Source organism: Notothenia rossii (assembly GCF_949606895.1).
Source record: "Notothenia rossii genome assembly, chromosome: 2".
Lineage (NCBI taxonomy): Eukaryota > Metazoa > Chordata > Actinopteri > Perciformes > Nototheniidae > Notothenia > Notothenia rossii.
Window position 1 is genome coordinate 95,098,540 of NC_136904.1, and position 20,645 is coordinate 95,119,184.

General features: G+C 48.1%; 1 protein-coding gene across 1 annotated transcript in view; it reads right to left on the bottom strand.

The window, feature by feature from the left end:
- Window positions 1-20,645, bottom strand: part of ttn.2 (titin, tandem duplicate 2) — a 260,191-nt gene that overhangs the window by 55,314 nt on the left and 184,232 nt on the right. Inside the window, 24 exon segments of the mRNA XM_079665865.1 lie at window positions 608-687; window positions 963-1,004; window positions 1,007-1,246; window positions 1,851-2,150; window positions 2,624-2,926; window positions 3,172-3,471; window positions 3,880-4,155; window positions 5,011-5,313; window positions 5,565-5,864; window positions 6,227-6,511; window positions 7,055-7,381; window positions 7,497-7,761; window positions 7,960-8,647; window positions 9,916-11,920; window positions 12,187-12,480; window positions 12,703-13,002; window positions 13,298-13,579; window positions 13,908-14,064; window positions 15,105-15,256; window positions 15,345-15,508; window positions 15,867-16,005; window positions 16,113-16,224; window positions 16,923-17,110; window positions 18,459-18,740. Coding sequence (XP_079521991.1) covers window positions 608-687; window positions 963-1,004; window positions 1,007-1,246; window positions 1,851-2,150; window positions 2,624-2,926; window positions 3,172-3,471; window positions 3,880-4,155; window positions 5,011-5,313; window positions 5,565-5,864; window positions 6,227-6,511; window positions 7,055-7,381; window positions 7,497-7,761; window positions 7,960-8,647; window positions 9,916-11,920; window positions 12,187-12,480; window positions 12,703-13,002; window positions 13,298-13,579; window positions 13,908-14,064; window positions 15,105-15,256; window positions 15,345-15,508; window positions 15,867-16,005; window positions 16,113-16,224; window positions 16,923-17,110; window positions 18,459-18,740 — 7,784 coding nt within the window.

Consider the following 20,645-nt stretch of genomic DNA (forward strand, 5'->3'; position numbering starts at 1 on the left):
TCTGTTCCTGAAGTAGACCCGGTGCTCTGACTGTACCGTAAGGATTCTTCAGTATGACGGGAGTTATGAATAACTTCTGACTTTTCTCTTAACATTTAGAATTTTTCGCAAAATGCTGACTTTTCTTAAATTCTGACTTCTATAAACATTTTGACTTTTCAAAATGTCCAACTGGCGGGGCGGCCGGATTTATCTGCAGGAGGGGGAGGAGCCTCGTTAATCCTCTTAAATCTCTCACATTATCAGGTCAACACTAATACTGCTCAAAGACCCCATCTCTCACATATTCCCTACCACACATTTCCTGTCCTCTAGGAGGCGCTACAGGTCAACACTGATACTGCTCAAAGACCCCATCTCTCACATATTCCCTACCACACATTTCCTGTCCTCTAGGAGGCGCTACAGGTCAACACTGATACTGCTCAAAGACCCCATCTCTCACATATTCCCTACCACACATTTCCTGTCCTCTAGGAGGCGCTGCAGGTCAACACTAATACTGCTCAAAGACCCCATCTCTCACATATTCCCTACCACACATTTCCTGTCCTCTAGGAGGCGCTGCAGGTCAACACTAATACTGCTCAAAGACCCCATCTCTCACATATTCCCTACCACACATCTCCTGTCCTCTAGGAGGCGCTACAGGAAACTCTCTACCCTCAGCTATCTCCTGTCTGAACCCTGAACAACACATTTCAGACTTGATCTGACCATTAAAGTATTATCCTATCGTATCCTATCATATACCCAGTGATTGACTTTTCTCTTACTGTTTTGCACTGTCTGGTTACATTACATGTCACTTGTTAGAGGCTTTTATCCACTGCGCCACACGCCTCCAACGGTTAGATGCTAACTGCATTTCGTTGTTTTAGTACTAGCAATGACAAGGAGCTCAAATCTCATCTATTCCAAACTTATCCTGTAAAAGACCCTCTGAAGACCTCTTGACTCACCGAGCACCTTGACCTTGATGGTGGCGTACTTGGACCCGCTGGGTTCTCTGCGTTGATGCTGTAGTCACCGGACTCTTTCCTGGTGACGCAGAACAGGTCCAGCATGTAGTGGTGCTTCTTCTGGCTCATCTTCATGCCCTCCACGTGCACCACAGCGCTGTCCTTCATCCAGGTCACTTTGGGCATCGGTTTGCCGAACACCTCGGCGTCCATGGACACGTTCTCTCCGGCCTTCACCACGATCAGGTTCTTCATATCCAGACCCAGGTCCACGCGGGGGGGGACTGCACCAAGAGGAGGGGGAATGGTTCTTTATTAAGTACTCAGACTTTTAACTTAAACAAAAGTAGCAAAAATGCATTTAAAATACTCTGTTACAAGTAAAAGTCCTGCATTCAAAGTCTTTCCGAAGTCTGATTTTTCAAAATAAAAGCCCCATAGAGTAACTGTACGGGGAGCACAGGAAGAGTCTGTGTTTTCCTGATATAAAGTAAGATGTGAAGCATGAGGCATTTCAATTCAAATAAAAAACTTTAAAAAATCACTTTATCCTTACAGGAAGTAAAGGCCAGGCTTGTTTTTCAAAATAAAAGCACCATAGAGTGATTGCACACTCACTAAAAACTTAAGATGAGATTTGTTTTTCAAAATAAAACTCCCCATGTAGTAACTTTATGCTTTAAGGAAGCTTATGACGAGAAAGGGTCTGGTCTCTCCATTGAGGAAAACTGTTAATATGATGATGAGAATAATATTAATAATAATTCATATAATCGAAAACTGAATGCTCAGAGTTCGTACTTTGCTCCGACCAATCAGTTTCCCGTAAGGGGCCTGTCTTCCCTTTAAGGATAAGTGTTAATGAATGATAGTTGGTAGAGTTCGTACCGTGCTCTGCGATGACGGGGATCTTGTCCGACAGCTCGGAGGGCAGGCTGGTGTTGATGGCGGTCCTGGCGATGACCCTGAACTGGTACTGCTGGCCCTCCTCCAGCCCGCTCACCGTGTAGCTCTCTGATTGGATGTTCATGCAGTTGGCGTTGCAGCGCGTCCACTTCTCCTCCGGCAGCTTCATGTACTCCATGTAGTATCCGATCAGCTTGCTGCCGCCGTCGTTCGTCGGGCGGCTCCACACCAGAGACACCGAGTGCTTCGTCACGTCCATCACCTCGGGCTTACCGGGGGGCTCTGTGTGGGGGGGGGGACACACGGTTAGTTAGTCTGAACAGTGAAGAAGGTCGGTGTAAAAGTACAAATGTAAAGAAAAACACTCTACATTTTATATTTAATTAAATATTCCCTCCCATGCACACTTGATGTAAATAATATCCTGCTTATATCGTGTTAACAGAAAACTGGCCTTTCGATAGTGTTTTCTTTTCTTTTCTTACTCCTTCCACTGACACGGAAACCCCAACTCTACTCTCCACATTTGAATGTGTGGAAATGTCTCTGGCCCAGGGATTCTACCTGGTATTACTCTCTTAAGGAAGTGGTAGAGAAAAATAACTAAACCAAAAAAGTAGTGTCTCAAAAATATGACTTTTTTTCCCCCCACTTTTTTAGAATAAGCGTCTTTTTCCCCAGCATTGAAACAATGCCGGTGAATGCTCCTCTGGGTCTCGAGCTTGAAAGAAAGATGAAGTGTGAGTGTCTCGTACCGATGGCGGTCCTGGCGATGATGATGTCGGTCTGCTTGCAGGGTTTCCCCTGTCCGGCCATGTTGAGCGCAGCCACCCTGAAGATGTACTCCACGCCCTCCATCAGCCCGGTGCACGTGTACTGCGTGGCCTTCACCAACGACTCGTTGGCCCTCGTCCACAGCAGGCTGTTACGCTCCTTCTTCTCGATGACGAATCCTGTCAGAGGGGAGCCTCCATCGCTGCTGGGGCGCTCCCAGGACAGGATGACGTAGTCCTTGTTGATCCTGTTGATCTGCAGATTCAGGGGCTCGCTGGGGGGGTCTGTGGGGGGGGGGGAGTTAACAGTTAGAGCTGTAAAACTGCAGATTTTAAATGAATTCAGACTCACTTCTGAGTTTCAGGACATAAATGCTGACTCATATCACAGTTTACAGTTCATACTGCAGACTGAATTCAGGGTTTTAGGGCTGATAATGCCAAAATGTGTTTTGCTTTAAGACTCGTAATGCTGACTCGATATTCCTGCAGTTCCCTACAAAGCTTTATAAACCTTGTCCCGGACTCACCGAACGGACACCTGGCGATCATCTTCTCGGAGTAGATGGGCGCTGAGACGCCGAACCTGTTCTCTGCGCGGACCCTGAAGCCGTACTCTTTGCCCAGACACAGCTTGAGGACCTTGAAGCTGGTCTTGGTGCAGGAGGAGGTGAGCATGGTCCAGTCTCCCTGGCTCACGTCACACTTCTCCACGATGTAGTTGGTGATGTTGCTGCCTCCGTCCTCCTGGGGCGACCCCCAAAGCAGGGTGCATCCGTCCACATCCACCTCCGTCACCTCCAGGGGGGCCTCGGGGGGCCCGGGGATATCTGCAGGGACAGGGAGAAGCGGTAATGTACGAGTTATGAATTACCATAAATACATTCTGACTTTTTGCCCATTTTTTTAATGGCCGCCAACTTTTTCTCAAAAATCTCAAAATGTTGAGTTTTAACTTTTTCTCCAAATTCAGATTTATTTTTTCAAAATGTCTGACTTTTTCAACATTTTTTTGGGATTTTTATAAAAAGAAATTGCCTTTTCTTTTTTTTTTTTTCTCAACATATAGATTTTTCCTTCCAAAATTTAGATTTTTGGAAAAAATCTGACTTTTTTCATTTTTGTTTTCTGAATTTTCTCAAATATAGTCCCTTTTTGAAGCTGCTTTCCCTTTGACACAGTTTGTTATTCCTGAATATTCCCAGTGATATTCCCATATTAGGACTGGTGTTACTGACCCATGACGGTGACCTTGATGATCTGGTTGACCCTTCCGCTGCTGTTCTCTGCGGACAGGCTGTAGTAGCCGCTGTCCTCCCGCTTCACGTTCTTGGTGATGAGGGTGCAGCTGGTGAGCGTCTTTACCACGGACAGGCGGTCGGAGGTCAGCACGTCCTCGTTGCCCTGCTTCCACTTGCAGAAGGGAGCGGGCTTCCCGGCCACGATGGCCTCCAGAACCATCTTAGATCCGGCTCGCACCGACACGATGTCCGGAGTCATGACCTTCGGAGCCACTGCAGGGAGAGGAAGGACAACAGTTACTCAAAGGTCCCTCAAGAAAACTAAATATATGACATGTTCAAGAAGAAGCTTTATTTTCATCAGCATATGAGACAATGAGAGAAGAGGGAACAGGAAGGGCTAACTCTTGTATTAAGTATTAGGACTCACACTGCCGACTCATGGCAGGGTTTCAGGACTCACATTGCTGACTCACCTCGGGGTCTTTAAGACTCACATTGCTGACTCATGTCGGGGTCTTTAAGACTCATATTGCTGACTCACCTCGGGGTCTTTAAGACTCATATTGCTGACTCACCTCAGGGTCTTTAAGACTCACACTGCCGACTCATGGCAGGGTTTCAGGACTCACATTGCTGACTCACCTCGGGGTCTTTAAGACTCACATTGCTGACTCATGTCGGGGTCTTTAAGACTCATATTGCTGACTCACCTCGGGGTCTTTAAGACTCACATTGCTGACTCATGTCGGGGTCTTTAAGACTCATATTGCTGACTCACCTCGGGGTCTTTAAGACTCATATTGCTGACTCACCTCGGGGTCTTTAAGACTCATATTGCTGACTCACCTCGGGGTCTTTAAGACTCATATTGCTGACTCATGTCGGGGTCTTTAAGACTCATATTGCTGACTCACCTCGGGGTCTTTAAGACTCATATTGCTGACTCATGTCGGGGTCTTTAAGACTCATATTGCTGACTCATGTCGGGGTCTTTAAGACTCATATTGCTGACTCATCTCTGGGTCTTTAAGACTCATATTGCTGACTCATCTCGGGGTCTTTAAGACTCATAATGCTGTCTCATCTCCAGGTTTCTCTATAGTCTGAGGTGTGTGTTGTACTCACTGAGCTGCTCTTTGACCTCGAAGATCCCTTCGGCCTCGCGGGCCAGACTGACCCCCACTGAGTTCCTGGCAGCGACCCTGAACTTGTACTTGGTGTTCTCCTTCAGGCCCACCACCACGATGCTCATGTCTTTCACCACGGAGTACGGCGTCCACTTGTCCTCTGCGGCGCCCTCCGCCTGGTAGTCCACTACGTAGCCGTTGATCTTGGCCCCGCCGTCTCTGAGCGGCCTCAGCCAGCCCAGCGTGGCGCTGTTCTTCGTGATGTCCAACACGTCCATCTTCTTCGGGGGGTCTGGCTCACCTGGGGGGGAGGGGAGTGCGGAGGTTAGGTAAGATAAAGGAAAGAACACAGAGGGAGAGGAACACAGCAGCTTTTAGTTTACCTGGGGGCAAACATTTAAAAATAAACTAGAAAACGTTCACTATATGTACGACGTATGGATATACATATCTACACATTAGATTAAAGTCTTCTCATTCACAGAAACAATGATAATAATTGAAGTCTTATTTTCCTGTGCATGTCTCAGAATGATAAGGTTTTCTACTCACTGATGGGGTCGACGGCCAGGTAGGATTTGGGCGAGTCCTGCGGAACTCCGATGCCGTACTGGTTGCAGGCGGTGACTCTGAAGTAGTACTCAATGCCGGGCGTCATGTTGGACACCTTGAAGCTGGTCTTCCTCAGGTCCTCGATGCACTTGTTCCATGTCTTCCGGTCCACCTCGCGCTTCTCCACGATGTAGTTCAGGATCTGGCTTCCACCGTCGTTATCGGGCGGCAGCCATGACAGCTGCGCGCTCGTCTTTGTGATGTTCGTTGCCTCCAGGCCGCCAACAGGGCCGGGGGTGTCTGCGAGGGGGGATTCAGATATGCTTTGATCAGACAGGTTTTCTTTTAAAGAGATGTAAAAAAATCTCATTGTGTAATAACACCTCTTTTTGTAATATGTTCAAAATGTTGTACGTAACAGCCTTTAAAAGTTCCCGCATTTTTTGGACGTTATTATTACATTTGTATATTCCTAAAAATAAGTTCAGATGAAGACGTCCATTTTCCTTGGTGTTTACTAAATGTATATACTATAAAATATTAGAACATTGTGGGACAGTTTCATGAATACAGCAATCAAACTGTCTAAAACTAAACATGGGTGTTATAGCATGATTAAGTAAAATGTTGGTTGTGGATAAATGTGTTGTTATGTTTCTCACCGAGGACTTTGACGCGGACGTACACGGCCTTCTCTCCGGCCGAGTTAGACAGAGTCAGCGAGTATCTCCCAGAATCCTCTCTGGTGCTTTCGGGGATGACGAGGAAGGACATGCTGTCCACCTGGTCCACATGTCCACGGCGGATCACGTTGTCCACGCCGAGGCGTTTCCACGTGACCTTAGGCGAGGGTCGTCCTCTGACGACGGCGAAGAGCCTGATGGGGCAGCCGGCCCTCACAGACAGACCCTTCCTCAGACTGGCATCCAGGTCGATCTCTGGAGCCTCTGCAGCAGGAAACACAGGAGAGAGGTTACCAGGATGTGAGATCATAAACAGAAAGTGTTTCCCTTAATGTCTACCCCTTAAACATCAAAGTGCTCTATACTGAAGTTGCAAAAACACCATGCTTTGTTTCCCAGTTTCACTGACAATGCCCACATAAGGCTATCTGCAGTGATACAGTTAACTATATTGAGTTAAATCGACCAAAAAATCATCAAAATCAGCACACAGAGAGGACAAATATGGCCACTTTCTGGTTAAAACTGCCATTTCTGATGCTGAACATTTCAGAAATGGATTCAGCGTCCTCAATAACACCAGACACCACTCTAAAACTGTCCAAACCGGAGTTAACCCTTAACTATTGTCTGCATATGCTAATGAATGCTAATTTTGCAAATTACCCAACATGCAGGTTAGCATCCGGCAGTTTCTATGTTTCTACTATTCATTTTGGCAAATTGGGGTCCTCAACATTTCCCGGTTCACAACAGGACTCTATGAGCTGGAAACAGACTTTTATCGTATTGAATGTCAGTTCTTACCAATGATCTCCTTGGGGGACACGGATTCCTTAAGGTAGGCGTGGCGTCCCCAGCCCATCTGGTTCTGGGCGGACACCTTGAAGTCGTACTCTAGCTTCTCGTCCAGCTGTCCGATGGTGAACTCTGTGAGCACCAGCGGGCCGTTGGTGTCGATCCTCTTCCAGCCCACCGAGGGGTTCTCGGGGTCCACATCGGTCTTCAGCCTGAGGTCCAGGCTGTAGTTGATGATGGGAGCACCACCGTCGTACACTGGTTTGGACCAGGTCAGGGTGATGGAGTTCTTTGTGCTGTCACCCACCTTCAGGAAAGCAGGGGGACCAGGGGGCTCTGCAGGAAAACACAGAAACACAGATTTGCATAGCTATATCTACACTATAGCTACGATGCATATGATGATAAAGCCTTTGAGTCTTTGATTCATCTCAAAGAACCACAGACTTACCCATGGGATCTTTGGCTCCGACGGGTCTGCAGGCCTTGCTGGGTTCTCCCAGGCCCACCTCGTTCTCTGCCTTCACCCTGAACTGGTAGTCGTGGTTGGGGATCAGGTTGGTGACCTTCATGCGTCTCTCAGAGATGGGGCTCTTGGTGCACGGCACCCAGCGGACGGCTCTCTTCTCCTTCCTCTCCAGGATGTAGCCGGTGATGGACTTTCCTCCGTCGTTCTCGGGGGGAGCCCAGACAACGGTCATCTCTTCTTTACTGACCTGGATCACGGACGTGTGGAGAGTGTGAGTAACAGCAGTACAAAAAGTTAGCTCAAGTAATGAAAACGCTGTTCAAATAGTTATCTTAAAGTTATAGCATAATAATAACTGGTGTCCACCTCATACTGTGGAAGCAGAAACCAGGATAAAATGTAGTTAATTATAGAAAAAGGTACAGCACAGGAAGTGTTTGAGTACCTTGGTGACGTCGGGGGCTTCTGGGGGCCCAGGTTTGTTGAACTGAGTCTTGACGGTGACAGGCTTGCTCTCCATGGCGGGGCCAGTGCCCATCTTGTTCTCTGCCTTCACTCTAAAGATGTACTCGTTACCCTCCACCAGACGGATCACGTTGCAGTATGGTGTGACCACCGAGGCGGAGTACGTGGACCAAACCATCCTCCTGGTCTCGCATTTCTCCAGGATGTAGCTGTCCACCTCGCAGCCTCCCTCGTCCTCCGGAGGGTCCCACACCACTCTGCACTTGTCGGCCCCGATGCCGATGACCCTGAGGTTCCTCACTGGGCCCGGGACGTCCAGGACGTTGATGTTAGCGTACGCCGTGAAGGTGCCGGCCACGTTGGTGGCGGTGATGATGATCTTTCCGGTGTCCGTGCGTCTGGACTTGGTGAGAAGGAACTTGGAATATTCAGGTCCGGTCTCGTAGCTGATTCTGGGGTTGTCCCCAACGGCCTTTTCTTTGATCCATTTGACCTCCGGCGCAGGTTTTCCTCTCAGGCCGGCCTCTATCCTCACAGATTCTCCGACCTTCACCGTCAGAACTCCGGCCAACTTCAGGTCGATGACGGGCTTCAGGATCTCCTCCTTTACCAGAATATCAGCGAGTTTCACCCAAGCACTTTCACCTCCTTCATTGATGGTCTGCACCCTGAGAGACAAATGATAAGAATTATTAGTAAGTCATTTTCACTAGGTAGTAGGGGTTTAACGGTACCCGTACTGAAATTATTCGGTATGGCCCCTTCGGTTCGGTACACGTGTGTACCGAACGGATATAACGTTAAACATAAAGAATTGAGAACGTGAACAACTTTTTTGAAGTAATCTCCGGTGCTGCGTCGTAGCATTCAGAGTAATTTGCTCACATTGGGTTCAACGCGTCATAGAGCGACCAAGTCATTTCATTGGACGAGAGGCACACTATGAGAGCTGGTCACAGGGATGCGTTCAAATGTAGTCAGTAATTTGAGGAACTGTCGAAATGGCGAACGCAGATAAAGTTGAGCTTGAAAATCCTCCAGCATCATTGAAGTCTCCGGTTTGGGAACATTTTGGTTTCACAGTTACGTACAAGGATGACGGACAAAGACAGGTGGACCGAACCAAAGCTGTTTGTCGGCATTGTTCAACTAACATTGGTTACGCGGCTGGCAATACATCAAACTTGCACACTCATTTGAAAAGGCATCACCCGAACGTGAATATCACCGGTACCAAAAGAAAAAAGACTGAAGTGCAAACCCAACTCCCGCTAGCATTTAAGCCTCCACCACTCGCAACAAGTTCAGACCGAGCCAAACCTATTACAACCGCCAAATCTCCTTATGTTGCCATGTTAGCAAAGCGCTACCTGGCTGTATCTGCTACCTCTGTCCCTAGAGAGGGTGTTCTCCACAGCAGGAGACATTGTTAGTGCCAGCAGATCTGCCCTTTCAGCAAGCAATGTGGACAAGTTCATCTTTCTTTAAAGAAACATGAAAATACAATGACAAGCAAGTCCTAATGTCAAACTGTCTGCTTAGGTACTAGTACAGTACAGTTCAAATACAGATTATTTCAGTTCATCGAAATGCTGCACCTTAATGTTAATTTTTATTATATTTTGTATTTATTTGAGTGAATCCATTATTCACAGTTTAATAATAATAAAAAAAAAATATATATTTTATGTTTTGTGATCATTTGTTCTGCTGTACCGAAAAAGTACCGAACCGAACCTTAACCTAAAAACCGAGGTACGTACCGAACCGAAATGTTTGTGAACCGTTACACCCCTACTAGGTAGGGTAACAGACTTTTCACAGCCATCCTGCAAAACCTACAGTCTGTTCTTTCAACCCTCCTGTCATGTTTGGGTCAAATCTGACTGATTTACTGCCTTATGATATCCTCCACAGTAAGGATGCAGTAACCTACCTGAAGGTGTAGGTCTGGTTCTCTTTGCACGTGTCAGCCAGGAAGAAGGTGTCAGTGAGGGTGGTGGTGTTGAGTTTCTCCCAGTCCTCAGCATCCTTGGATTTGCACTCCAGGTTGTAGGAAATGTTGGGGCTGCCGCCATCAAAGTCGGGCTTCCTCCATCTCAGATAGACGTAGTTCTTACCGATGTCCGTGGCTCTGAAGTTTTCAGGCTCTCCGGGATTCTCGATGGGGTCGATGGCCAGCAGAGGGGTCTTGGTCTCCGTGGTGGGACCGGCGCCCATCTTGTTCACGGCGCTGATGCGGAACAGGTACTCTTTGCCGTCCATCAGCTTGACCTTGATCTTGCGGTTGGTGCAGAGGGATGTGATCATGGACCACATGCTGGTGCTGGGCTCACGGCACTCCACCACGTAGTTGGTGATTTCAGATCCACCGTTGTCTTCAGGCGTCTCCCAGTTCAGCATGCAGGAATCCTTGGTGGCGTAGGTCACGTGCAGGTTCTGGCAGTGGCTGGGTCTGTCCAGCACATTGACTGTGATGGTGCAGGAAGCCTCGCCTCCTTCATTGGAAGCCTTCAGGACGTATTTGCCATGGTCCGCTCTTGTGGCCTCCTTGATCTTCAGGTGGACCAGAGGGAAGTTCTGAGTGATGGTGACCCGTTTGCTGTTCTCCAGAACTACCTCCCCCTTCGACCAAAGCACCTCAGCCTCAGGGCGGGCCTTAATGTAGCCCATCATGTTGATGTTGTGTCCGACGCGCACAGTGAGGCGCTCGCGGCAGGAGAGGTCCATCTCGATCTCTGGAGGGATCAGGATGTCCTGAGCGGTGACGGACTTCGGGATCTCTTTGGGCTCGCCATCTCCGATCATGTTGGAGGCGAAGATCCTGAAGTTGTACGTCGCTCCCTCCTCCAGACCCTTCACAGTGTAAGCGGAATGCTTGATGAAGTCGTCCCGGTTCACCTTTTGCCATTCCTCAGTTTCAGCCTTCTTCATTTCCACGGTATAGCCCATGATGGGGCTGCCTCCGTCTTTGTTGGGTTTGGTCCACACCAGGTAGGCAGTGTCCTTGCTGTAGTCTTTAACTTGGGGGTTGACAGGGGGGCCGGGGGCCGTGATGGGTCTGCAGGGCTTGCAGAGGTCAGAGGTGGGAGAGGGGCTGCTGTAGCCGGCGATATTCTCAGCAAACACTCTGAACTCATACTCGTTGCCTTCAAACAGACCAAGGACTGTGTACTTCATGTCTTTGCAGGGAGTCCTGTTCACACGGATCCACTTTCCTCCCTTGTGTCTGCGCTCGATCAGGTATCCAGTGATCTGGCTGCCTCCGTCGGACAGGGGCATGGTCCATCCCACTGTGACAGAGTCCTCTGCGACATCAGTGGCATGTGGTGTACCTGGCGGGCTGGGAGGAAGGAAGGTGTGCTCGGCCACAGTGGGCTGGCTCTCCAGAGCAGCACCGACACCCATCTTGTTCTGGGCACGAATGCGGACCACGTACTCCACTCCCTTCTGGAGGCGGATGATGTTGACTTTGGTAGAGAGGCTGCCGGAGCTCACCCCTCCCCAGGTCTCCTTGTTGGACTCCCTCTTCTCCACGATGTAGTTGGTGACAGCGCTGCCGCCGTCATCCTTGGGAGGACGCCATTCAATCATCATAGACTCTGGAGTGACCTCCAGGATGTTGACGGGTCCGATGGGAGCAGCGGGAACATCCAGCACCGTGACGCTCAGGGCGGCGGTCTTGGTTCCGGCTGGGTTGCTCACGGAGAGCAGGTAGGAGCCGGTGTGGCTCCTGGTGCATTCGGTGATGCTGAGCACGGTGGAGAAGTTGTCGGTATCGATCTTGACATTATCCTCGGTGGTGATCTCCTCTCCCTCCACCATCCACTTGGCAATGGGGACAGGAATTCCTCTCATGATGGCGGGCAGCCTGATGGTGGTGCCGGCCTTCACGATGATGCCTTCAGTGAGCTTAACATCAACCTCCAGGAAGGGAGCAACTGTGGACAAACAGACAGAGGGGGTTACCCAATATATTAACACTCAATGGAAACTACTGAGTATCCCTGTTGACGGGCCTACAGTTGAATAAATAGATGTGAAACAATAACATTTATTCGAGCCCCAATATTAAAGGAATACTTCACCCCTAAAATTACCAATTGCGTTTAGGTAACTTAAACCGGGACCAACTAACTTTTGCTCAAGTAAACTGAGGTTTTTGTTAAAGAATCCTCGTTTAGACATGATAGAGTGCTGGACTCACCCAGTTTCTCCTGGCACAGGATGGGCAAGGTGGTGTCTGGTCTGCTGAGTCCGATGGCGTTCTCGGCCCGGACTCTGAAGCGGTAGGTCTTGCCCTCCTCCAGGCCGGTCACATGACTCTCTGGGATGCTCACCGTCTTCCACTCGTCCCACTCCCTCTCTCCCTCCTCCTGGTACTCCACCAGGAAGCCGGTGATGTCACTTCCTCCGTTGCGGTCAGGCCAGTTCCAGACCAACCACACCTCTGTCTTGTCCACGTCGTCGTGGTGCAGGTCTTTGGGAGGACCGGGGGGGACTGGAGGGAAAGACATTCAGGTTTAGACTGGTGATGAGTTTTAGCAACAGTGTTCATTTTATATACCAAAACTACAACTACATGTCAATTCTTTTCGTTTTTACTAATTCAAGACAGTGTGAGGATATTAGAATTTTCCATTTTAGGAGTATGAATCTAAATCTATATAAAAAGTATATCTAAATGTAAAAAACATATATCTTAATAAATAAAGATACTCACAGAGCGGGTTCATGGCCTTGACGGCCTTATTGGTCTCCGTGTATTCGCTTCGGCCGTACTGGTTCTCGGCTGCCACGCGGAAGTTGTAGGAGGTTCCCTCCATCAGGTGCTTCAGCATCATGCTGCGCTTCTTGGAGGTGGAGCACAGCGGGACCCACTGGGTGGCCGCCGAGTCCTTCTTCTCCACCACAAAGTTAGTGATGCGGACGCCGCCGTTATCCTCGGGGTCTTTCCAGGACAGGTAGGCCGAGTCGCTGCGCACGTCCGACACCCGAAGGTGTTGGATGGGACCGGGTTTATCTGGAAACACGAGCAGCGGCAGAATCATGTTAGGGTTCATTAGAGGGTAGAGTTTTACAGGGAAATGTTTACGATGTAGAGAAACGCTTCAAGACTATAGGTCGAACATTTAAAGTTTCAACAGCTTAAAGCATACAAGGTAAAAGCTTCAAAGGTAAAGAATTCATTCGTGTTAGATTGAAAATTGTTAGAGTTTTACAGGGAAATGTTTTTATGTATAAAATGTTTAGGTAAATGCTTCAAGGGTAAAAGTTCTCTCGCTCTCTCGTGTTAAACCTGAAGTGAGTTTGCTCACCGAACACGAGCACGGTGCAGGTGACGGTCTTGGACCCGGCCGTGTTCTCCACGGTCAGCGTGTAGTCGCCGCAGTCTCCACGATGACAGAACCTCATCTCCAGCTTGGTGCCGGTCTGGTTGGTGTCGATGTCGATGCGGGTCGGCACCTCGCCCTCGTTCTTCTGCCAGGTGACGGAGGGGAAGGGGACGCCCGTAATGGTCGCCATCAGAACGATGTGGGTGCCGGCGAGAGCCTTCACCTCGCGGGTCATCGCGGCGTCCAGGATGAGCTCTGGGGCCTCTGTGGGGGGAGGGGCATTACAGGTTTAATGTCCATGCACTTTAAGTAAGGAAGGTTATTTATTCAACAGCTCAGACACAATACACACAAATCATCTTAAAGTCTTGAAGTTTTTTTTTAATCTCATTTCAAAGTATGTCGTTTTTTATAAAAAAGTTCTTATTCTATTAAACATGAAAAAAGTAATGTAGATAATCATTTTCTGATATCACAACATGTATCGCAGAATTAAGGATGTATTTCTCCACTCTCTAATTTCCGTTAACTCTCACTGATGCATTTATCCACCCTCAATAATGTGTTTGAGTTGCTGGTAACCAGTCCTCACCCAGTCTGTCCTGCACTTGGATCGGTTCCTTCAGGTCGGTGGGGTCTGACTCTCCGGCGGCGTTCACTGCCATCGCCCTGAAGAAGTACCGAACGCCGTCCTCCAGATCGATCACCTTGAAGCGCGTCTCCTGACACGAGTCTGGGGTCTGGTTCACCTGTGGAAGTCAAAACAGCATTTCATTTAATTCATTTAACAGAGACCATTCACTTAACCCTTTTAAGGTGTTTTTCACAATAAAAGCCATACGTATATATCCCTAGACACAGATGTTTTTCACAATAAAAGCCATACGTATATATCCCTAGACACAGGTGTTTTTCACAATAAAAGCCATACGTATATATCCCTAGACACAGGTGTTTTTCACAATAAAAGCCATACGTATATATCCCTAGACACAGATGTTTTTCACAATAAAAGCCATACGTATATATCCCTAGACACAGGTGTTTTTCACAATAAAAGCCATACGTGTATATCCCTAGACACAGATGTTTTTCACAATAAAAGCCATACGTATATATCCCTAGACACAGGTGTTTTTCACAATAAAAGCCATACGTATATATCCCTAGACACAGATGTTTTTCACAATAAAAGCCATACGTATATATCCCTAGACACAGATGTTTTTCACAATAAAAGCCATACGTATATATCCCTAGACACAGATGTTTTTCACAATAAAAGCCATACGTATATATCCCTAGACACAGATGTTTTTCACAATAAAAGCCATACGTATATATCCCTAGACACAGGTGTTTTTCACAATAAAAGCCATACGTATATATCCCTAGACACAGATGTTTTTCACAATAAAAGCCATACGTATATATCCCTAGACACAGCTGTTTTTCACAATAAAAGCCATACGTATATATCCCTAGACACAGGTGTTTTTCACAATAAAAGCCATACGTGTATATCCCTAGACACAGATGTTTTTCACAATAAAAGCCATACGTGTATATCCCTAGACACAGGGGTTTTTCACAATAAAAGCCATACGTATATATCCCTAGACACAGGGGTTTTTCACAATAAAAGCCATACGTATATATCCCTAGACACAGATGTTTTTCACAATAAAAGCCATACGTATATATCCCTAGACACAGGTGTTTTTCACAATAAAAGCCATACGTATATATCCCTAGACTCAGGTGTTTTTCACAATAAAAGCGGCCTCACCTTGCTCCACTCGTTGTCGGTGGTCTTCTGGAACTCCAGCAGGTATCCGAGGATCTTCCCGCGGCCGCAGTCTGCGGGGGCTTTCCAGCTCAGAGTGACGGACTCTTTGGTGAAGTCGATGACCTCCAGTTGCTGGGGGGGGCTGGGCTTCACTGCAGGGGGACAGGATGAGGGGGGTTATTTAGAGTAAGCATTATAAAACACCATGCTGCAGCAGGAAGTCGGGAAGGGGGGGCTTACCGATGGGGTCTTTAGCGAACACGGGTTTGGTGGCGGGGCTTGGGTCTCCGGCTCCCACCACGTTCTCGGCGCTGACCCTGAACTCGTACTCGCAGCCCTTCAGCAGCTCCGTCACGCAGTACTCCACCTTCGGGAAGATGCGCTCAGTGTTGCAGCGCACCCACCTGCAGACGGACAGCAGGTGGAGTGTGAGGTTTCATGCCGTTTGATATCAATGTTATTTTGAGTGTGTGTAACTCTGGACTGAACTATTCGCATCTTAAACTGCACTGTGACTTTGATCCATTTTGTATGAGCTTTGCTTTTTAAAGACTGATTTGAAATGCCATTTTCTGAATGCCTTTCGTTTTGTGTAAAGCACTTTGATTTGCCTTGTGTTGAAAGGTGCTGTATAAATAAACTTGCCTTGCGTGTTCAAAATGTTCAGTGTGTGTGTGTGTGTGTGTGTGTGTGTGTGTGTGTGTGTGTGTGTGTGTGTGTGTGTGTGTGTGTGTGTGTGTGTGTGTGTGTGTGTGTGTGTACCTGTTGGCCTTGGTCTCCTTCCTCTCCACGATGTACCCTGAGATGGGCTTCCCTCCGTCGGCCGGAGGCTCCCAGCTGATCAGGGCGGAGTCCTGGAAAACTTCCTTGATGGCCGGCTGTTTGGGAGCGTCAGGAACCTCTGTGGGGAAAACAAACGCACCCCATCAGACTCTGTGTGTGTGAGTGTGTGTGTGTGTGTGTGTGTGTGTGTGTGTGTGTGTGTGTGTGTGTGTGTGTGTGTCTTACTGAAGATGTCTCTAGCTTTGCACTCTGCAGACAGCAGAGGTTCACTGACTCCGTACATGTTCTGAGCCATGATCCTCACAATGTAGTCACGACCCTCAATCAGCTTCGGCACCTGGAGGAAGAGGAGGAAGAGGAGGAAGAGGAGGAAGAGGAGGAAGAGGAGGAGTAGTCAGTATGAGCTTTTTTCCGTGCGAATCATTTGCTGATCAGAACATCGTTTGCACAGTTGCTTTTGTCCTACACTCGTTTACTGTAACATTACTGACACCACTGCATACACACACACACACACACACACACACACACACACACACACACACACACACACACACACACACACACACACACACACACACACACACACACACACACACACACACACACACACACACACACACACACACACACACACACACACACACACACACACACACACACACACACACACACACACACACACACACACACACACTTCTACCTTTCACAATACAAGCCCTACACTTAGGCACTGCAACTGTGTGTGTGTGTGTGAGAGAGAGAGAGAGAGAGAGAGAGAGAGAGAGAGAGAGAGAGAGAGAGAGAGAGAGAGTGTGTGTGTGTGTCTGTGTCTGTGTCTGTGTCTGTGTGTGTGTGTGTGTGTGTGTGTGTGTGTGTGTGTGTGTGTGTGTGTGTGTGTCTGTGTCTGTGTCTGTGTGTGTGTGTGTGTGTGTGTGTGTGTGTGTGTGTGTGTGTGTGTGTGTGTGTGTGTGTGTGTGTGTGTCTGTGTGTGTGTGTGTGTGTGTGTGTGTGTGTGTGTGTGTGTGTGTGTACCCTGCAGGAGGTGCGTGTTGCAGAGGAGGTGACGGGCATCCACAGGTCTCTGTTGGTGTCTCTCTTCTCCACGATGTAGTTGGAGATGGCGCAGCCTCCGTCATCGAGGGGGGGGCTCCAGCTGATCACCAGGTAGTTCCTGTAGACCTCGTCAAACACCACGGGGCCCTCGGGGGCCTGGGGTCGATCTGAGGGGGGGGGGAGACACAGGTCAGTCAACACGCTTAAAGGTCTCCTCTTATACTATTTTTAGGCATATGTTATAGATCTCAGATATATAAGGACATGTCTCTGAAGTGTCCTGCTCCAAACCCCAAACAGATCCTTGTAGCCCCCCCCCCTCTCTTCCAGCTGTTACTAAGGACATGTCTCTGAAGTGTCCTGCTCCAAACCCCAAACAGATCCTTGTAGCCCCCCCCCCTCTCTTCCAGCTGTTACTAAGGACATGTCTCTGTAGTGTCCTGCTCCAAACCCCAAACAGATCCTTGTAGCCCCCCCCCCCTCTCTTCCAGCTGTTACTAAGGACATGTCTCTGTAGTGTCCTGCTCCAAACCCCAAACAGATCCTTGTAGCCCCCCCCTCTCTTCCAGCTGTTACTAAGGACATGTCTCTGAAGTGTCCTGCTCCAAACCCCAAACAGATCCTTGTAGCCCCCCCCCTCTCTTCCAGCTGTTACTAAGGACATGTCTCTGAAGTGTCCTGCTCCAAACCCCAAACAGATCCTTGTAGCCCCCCCCCATCTCTCTTCCAGCTGTTACTAAGGACATGTCTCTGAAGTGTCCTGCTCCAAACCCCAAACAGATCCTTGTAGCCCCCCCCCCATCTCTCTTCCAGCTGTTACTAAGGACATGTCTCTGAAGTGTCCTGCTCCAAACCCCAAACAGATCCTTGTAGCCCCCCCCCTCTCTTCCAGCTGTTACTAAGGACATGTCTCTGAAGTGTCCTGCTCCAAACCCCAAACAGATCCTTGTAGCCCCCCCCTCTCTCTTCCAGCTGTTACTAAGGACATGTCTCTGAAGTGTCCTGCTCCAAACCCCAAACAGATCCTTGTAGCCCCCCCCCCCTCTCTTCCAGCTGTTACTAAGGACATGTCTCTGAAGTGTCCTGCTCCAAACCCCAAACAGATTCTTGTAGCCCCTCCCCCCCCTCTCTCTTCCAGCTGTTACTAAGGACATGTCTCTGAAGTGTCCTGCTCCAAACCCCAAACAGATCCTTGTAGCCCCCCCCTCTCTCTTCCAGCTGTTACTAAGGACATGTCTTTGAAGTGTCCTGCTCCAAACCCCAAACAGATCCTTGTAGCCCCCCCCTCTCTCTTCCAGCTGTTACTAAGGACATGTCTCTGAAGTGTCCTGCTCCAAACCCCAATCAGATCCTTGTAGCCCCCCTCAATGACGTCACGGACTGATACGGAAGTTGTAGTACCGGCGTTCGGCCACTAGGATTACTTTCCTCAGAGTCCGGAGCACTTCCTGGGGGCTTGGTTGAAACCCTGAATTTGTCCCAGTTCTTCAGTGTGTGATCACATCATTTACTCACCGACCACAGTGACGTCGCAGAGGCCCTTGCGGACCCCCGCGGCGTTCTCCACGCTGACGCAGAAGGCTCCGGTGTGTTCTCTCCGGGCCGAGCTGATGCTGAGGCTCAGGTGTCGGCCCGTGCTGTGCAGGTAGATCTCGTCCTGAGACTTCAGCTCCTCCTCGTTCTTCGTCCAGGAGATAGTCGGGGCCGGTTTCCCGCTGAAGCGACCGGACAGGGTGCAGCTGTCGCCCACCTTCACCATCATCTTCTCCCGGAAGTCCAGGTCCAGGATGGGGGGCTCTGAGGGGGGGGACCAGGGTTAATGTGATCAGATAAATACAAATATTTGCATTTTCTAGCTATTAATGTGCACAATTATTAGGTTCTGCAAGTGGTCCAAACATCTTTTGCATGTCAACATCAAGTACAATGGATCGTTTGAATTTGTACAAAAATATTATCAGAAATTAAACTGAAAATAATCTAAAAATAAATTGACAGATTTGCATGATCATTTGTTCTGCTATAACAAAAATATTGTTTAATTTTATTCTGAAAAAAACACCAAAAATAATGATAAAAAAAGCTTAAAAATAAAGAAATATATTATTCAGATTTGTTTAAACATATATAAAATCATATACACATATTTACAAAAAAAAAAGAGTTGAGTTTATAGAATACAAACAAATAAATAAAATTACCAAAACATTTAGGATATTATCAGAGATGAAACCTTTATTAACATCCCATAGACGACCATTGAAACAGTACATTCATCTCCGTCTATAATGGTTCTTGTTGACCCCTCTCAGTGTATAATGGTTCTGGTTGACCCCTCTCAGTGTATAATGGTTCTGGTTGACCCCTCTCAGTGTATAATGGTTCTGGTTGACCCCTCTCAGTGTATAATGGTTCTGGTTGACCCCTCTCAGTGTATAATGGTTCTGGTTGACCCCTCTCAGTGTATAATGGTTCTGGTTGACCCCTCTCAGTGTATAATGGTTCTGGTTGACCCCTCTCAGTGTATAATGGTTCTGGTTGACCCCTCTCAGTGTATAATGGTTCTGGTTGACCCCTCTCAGTGTATAATGGTTCTGGTTGACCCCTCTCAGTGTATAATGGTTCTGGTTGACCCCTCTCAGTGTATAATGGTTCTGGTTGACCCCTCTCAGTGTATAATGGTTCTGGTTGACCCCTCTCAGTGTATAATGGTTCTGGTTGACCCCTCTCCGTGTATAATGGTTCTGGTTGACCCCTCTCAGTCTATAATGGTTCTGGTTGACCCCTCTCAGTGTATAATGGTTCTGGTTGACCCCTCTCAGTGTATAATGGTTCTGGTTGACCCCTCTCAGTGTATAATGGTTCTGGTTGACCCCTCTCAGTGTATAATGGTTCTGGTTGACCCCTCTCAGTATATAATGGTTCTGGTTGACCCCTCTCAGTGTATAATGGTTCTGGTTGACCCCTCTCAGTGTATAATGGTTCTGGTTGACCCCTCTCAGTATATAATGGTTCTGGTTGACCCCTCTCAGTATATAATGGTTCTGGTTGACCCCTCTCAGTGTATAATGGTTCTGGTTGACCCCTCTCAGTGTATAATGGTTCTGGTTGACCCCTCTCAGTGTATAATGGTTCTGGTTGACCCCTCTCAGTGTATAATGGTTCTGGTTGACCCCTCTCAGTATATAATGGTTCTGGTTGACCCCTCTCTGTGTATAATGGTTCTGGTTGACCCCTCTCAGTGTATAATGGTGCTGGTTGACCCCTCTCAGTGTATAATGGTTCTGGTCGACCCCTCTCAGTATATAATGGTTCTGGTTGACCCCTCTCAGTATATAATGGTTCTGGTTGACCCCTCTCAGTGTATAATGGTTCTGGTTGACCCCTCTCAGTGTATAATGGTTCTGGTTGACCCCTCTCAGTGTATAATGGTTCTGGTTGACCCCTCTCAGTGTATAATGGTTCTGGTTGACCCCTCTCAGTGTATAATGGTTCTGGTTGATCCCTCTCAGTCTATAATGGTTCTGGTTGACCCCTCTCAGTGTATAATGGTTCTGGTTGACCCCTCTCAGTGTATAATGGTTCTGGTTGACCCCTCTCAGTCTATAATGGTTCTGGTTGATCCCTCTCAGTCTATAATGGTTCTGGTTGATCCCTCTCAGTGTATAATGGTTCTGGTTGACCCCTCTCAGTCTATAATGG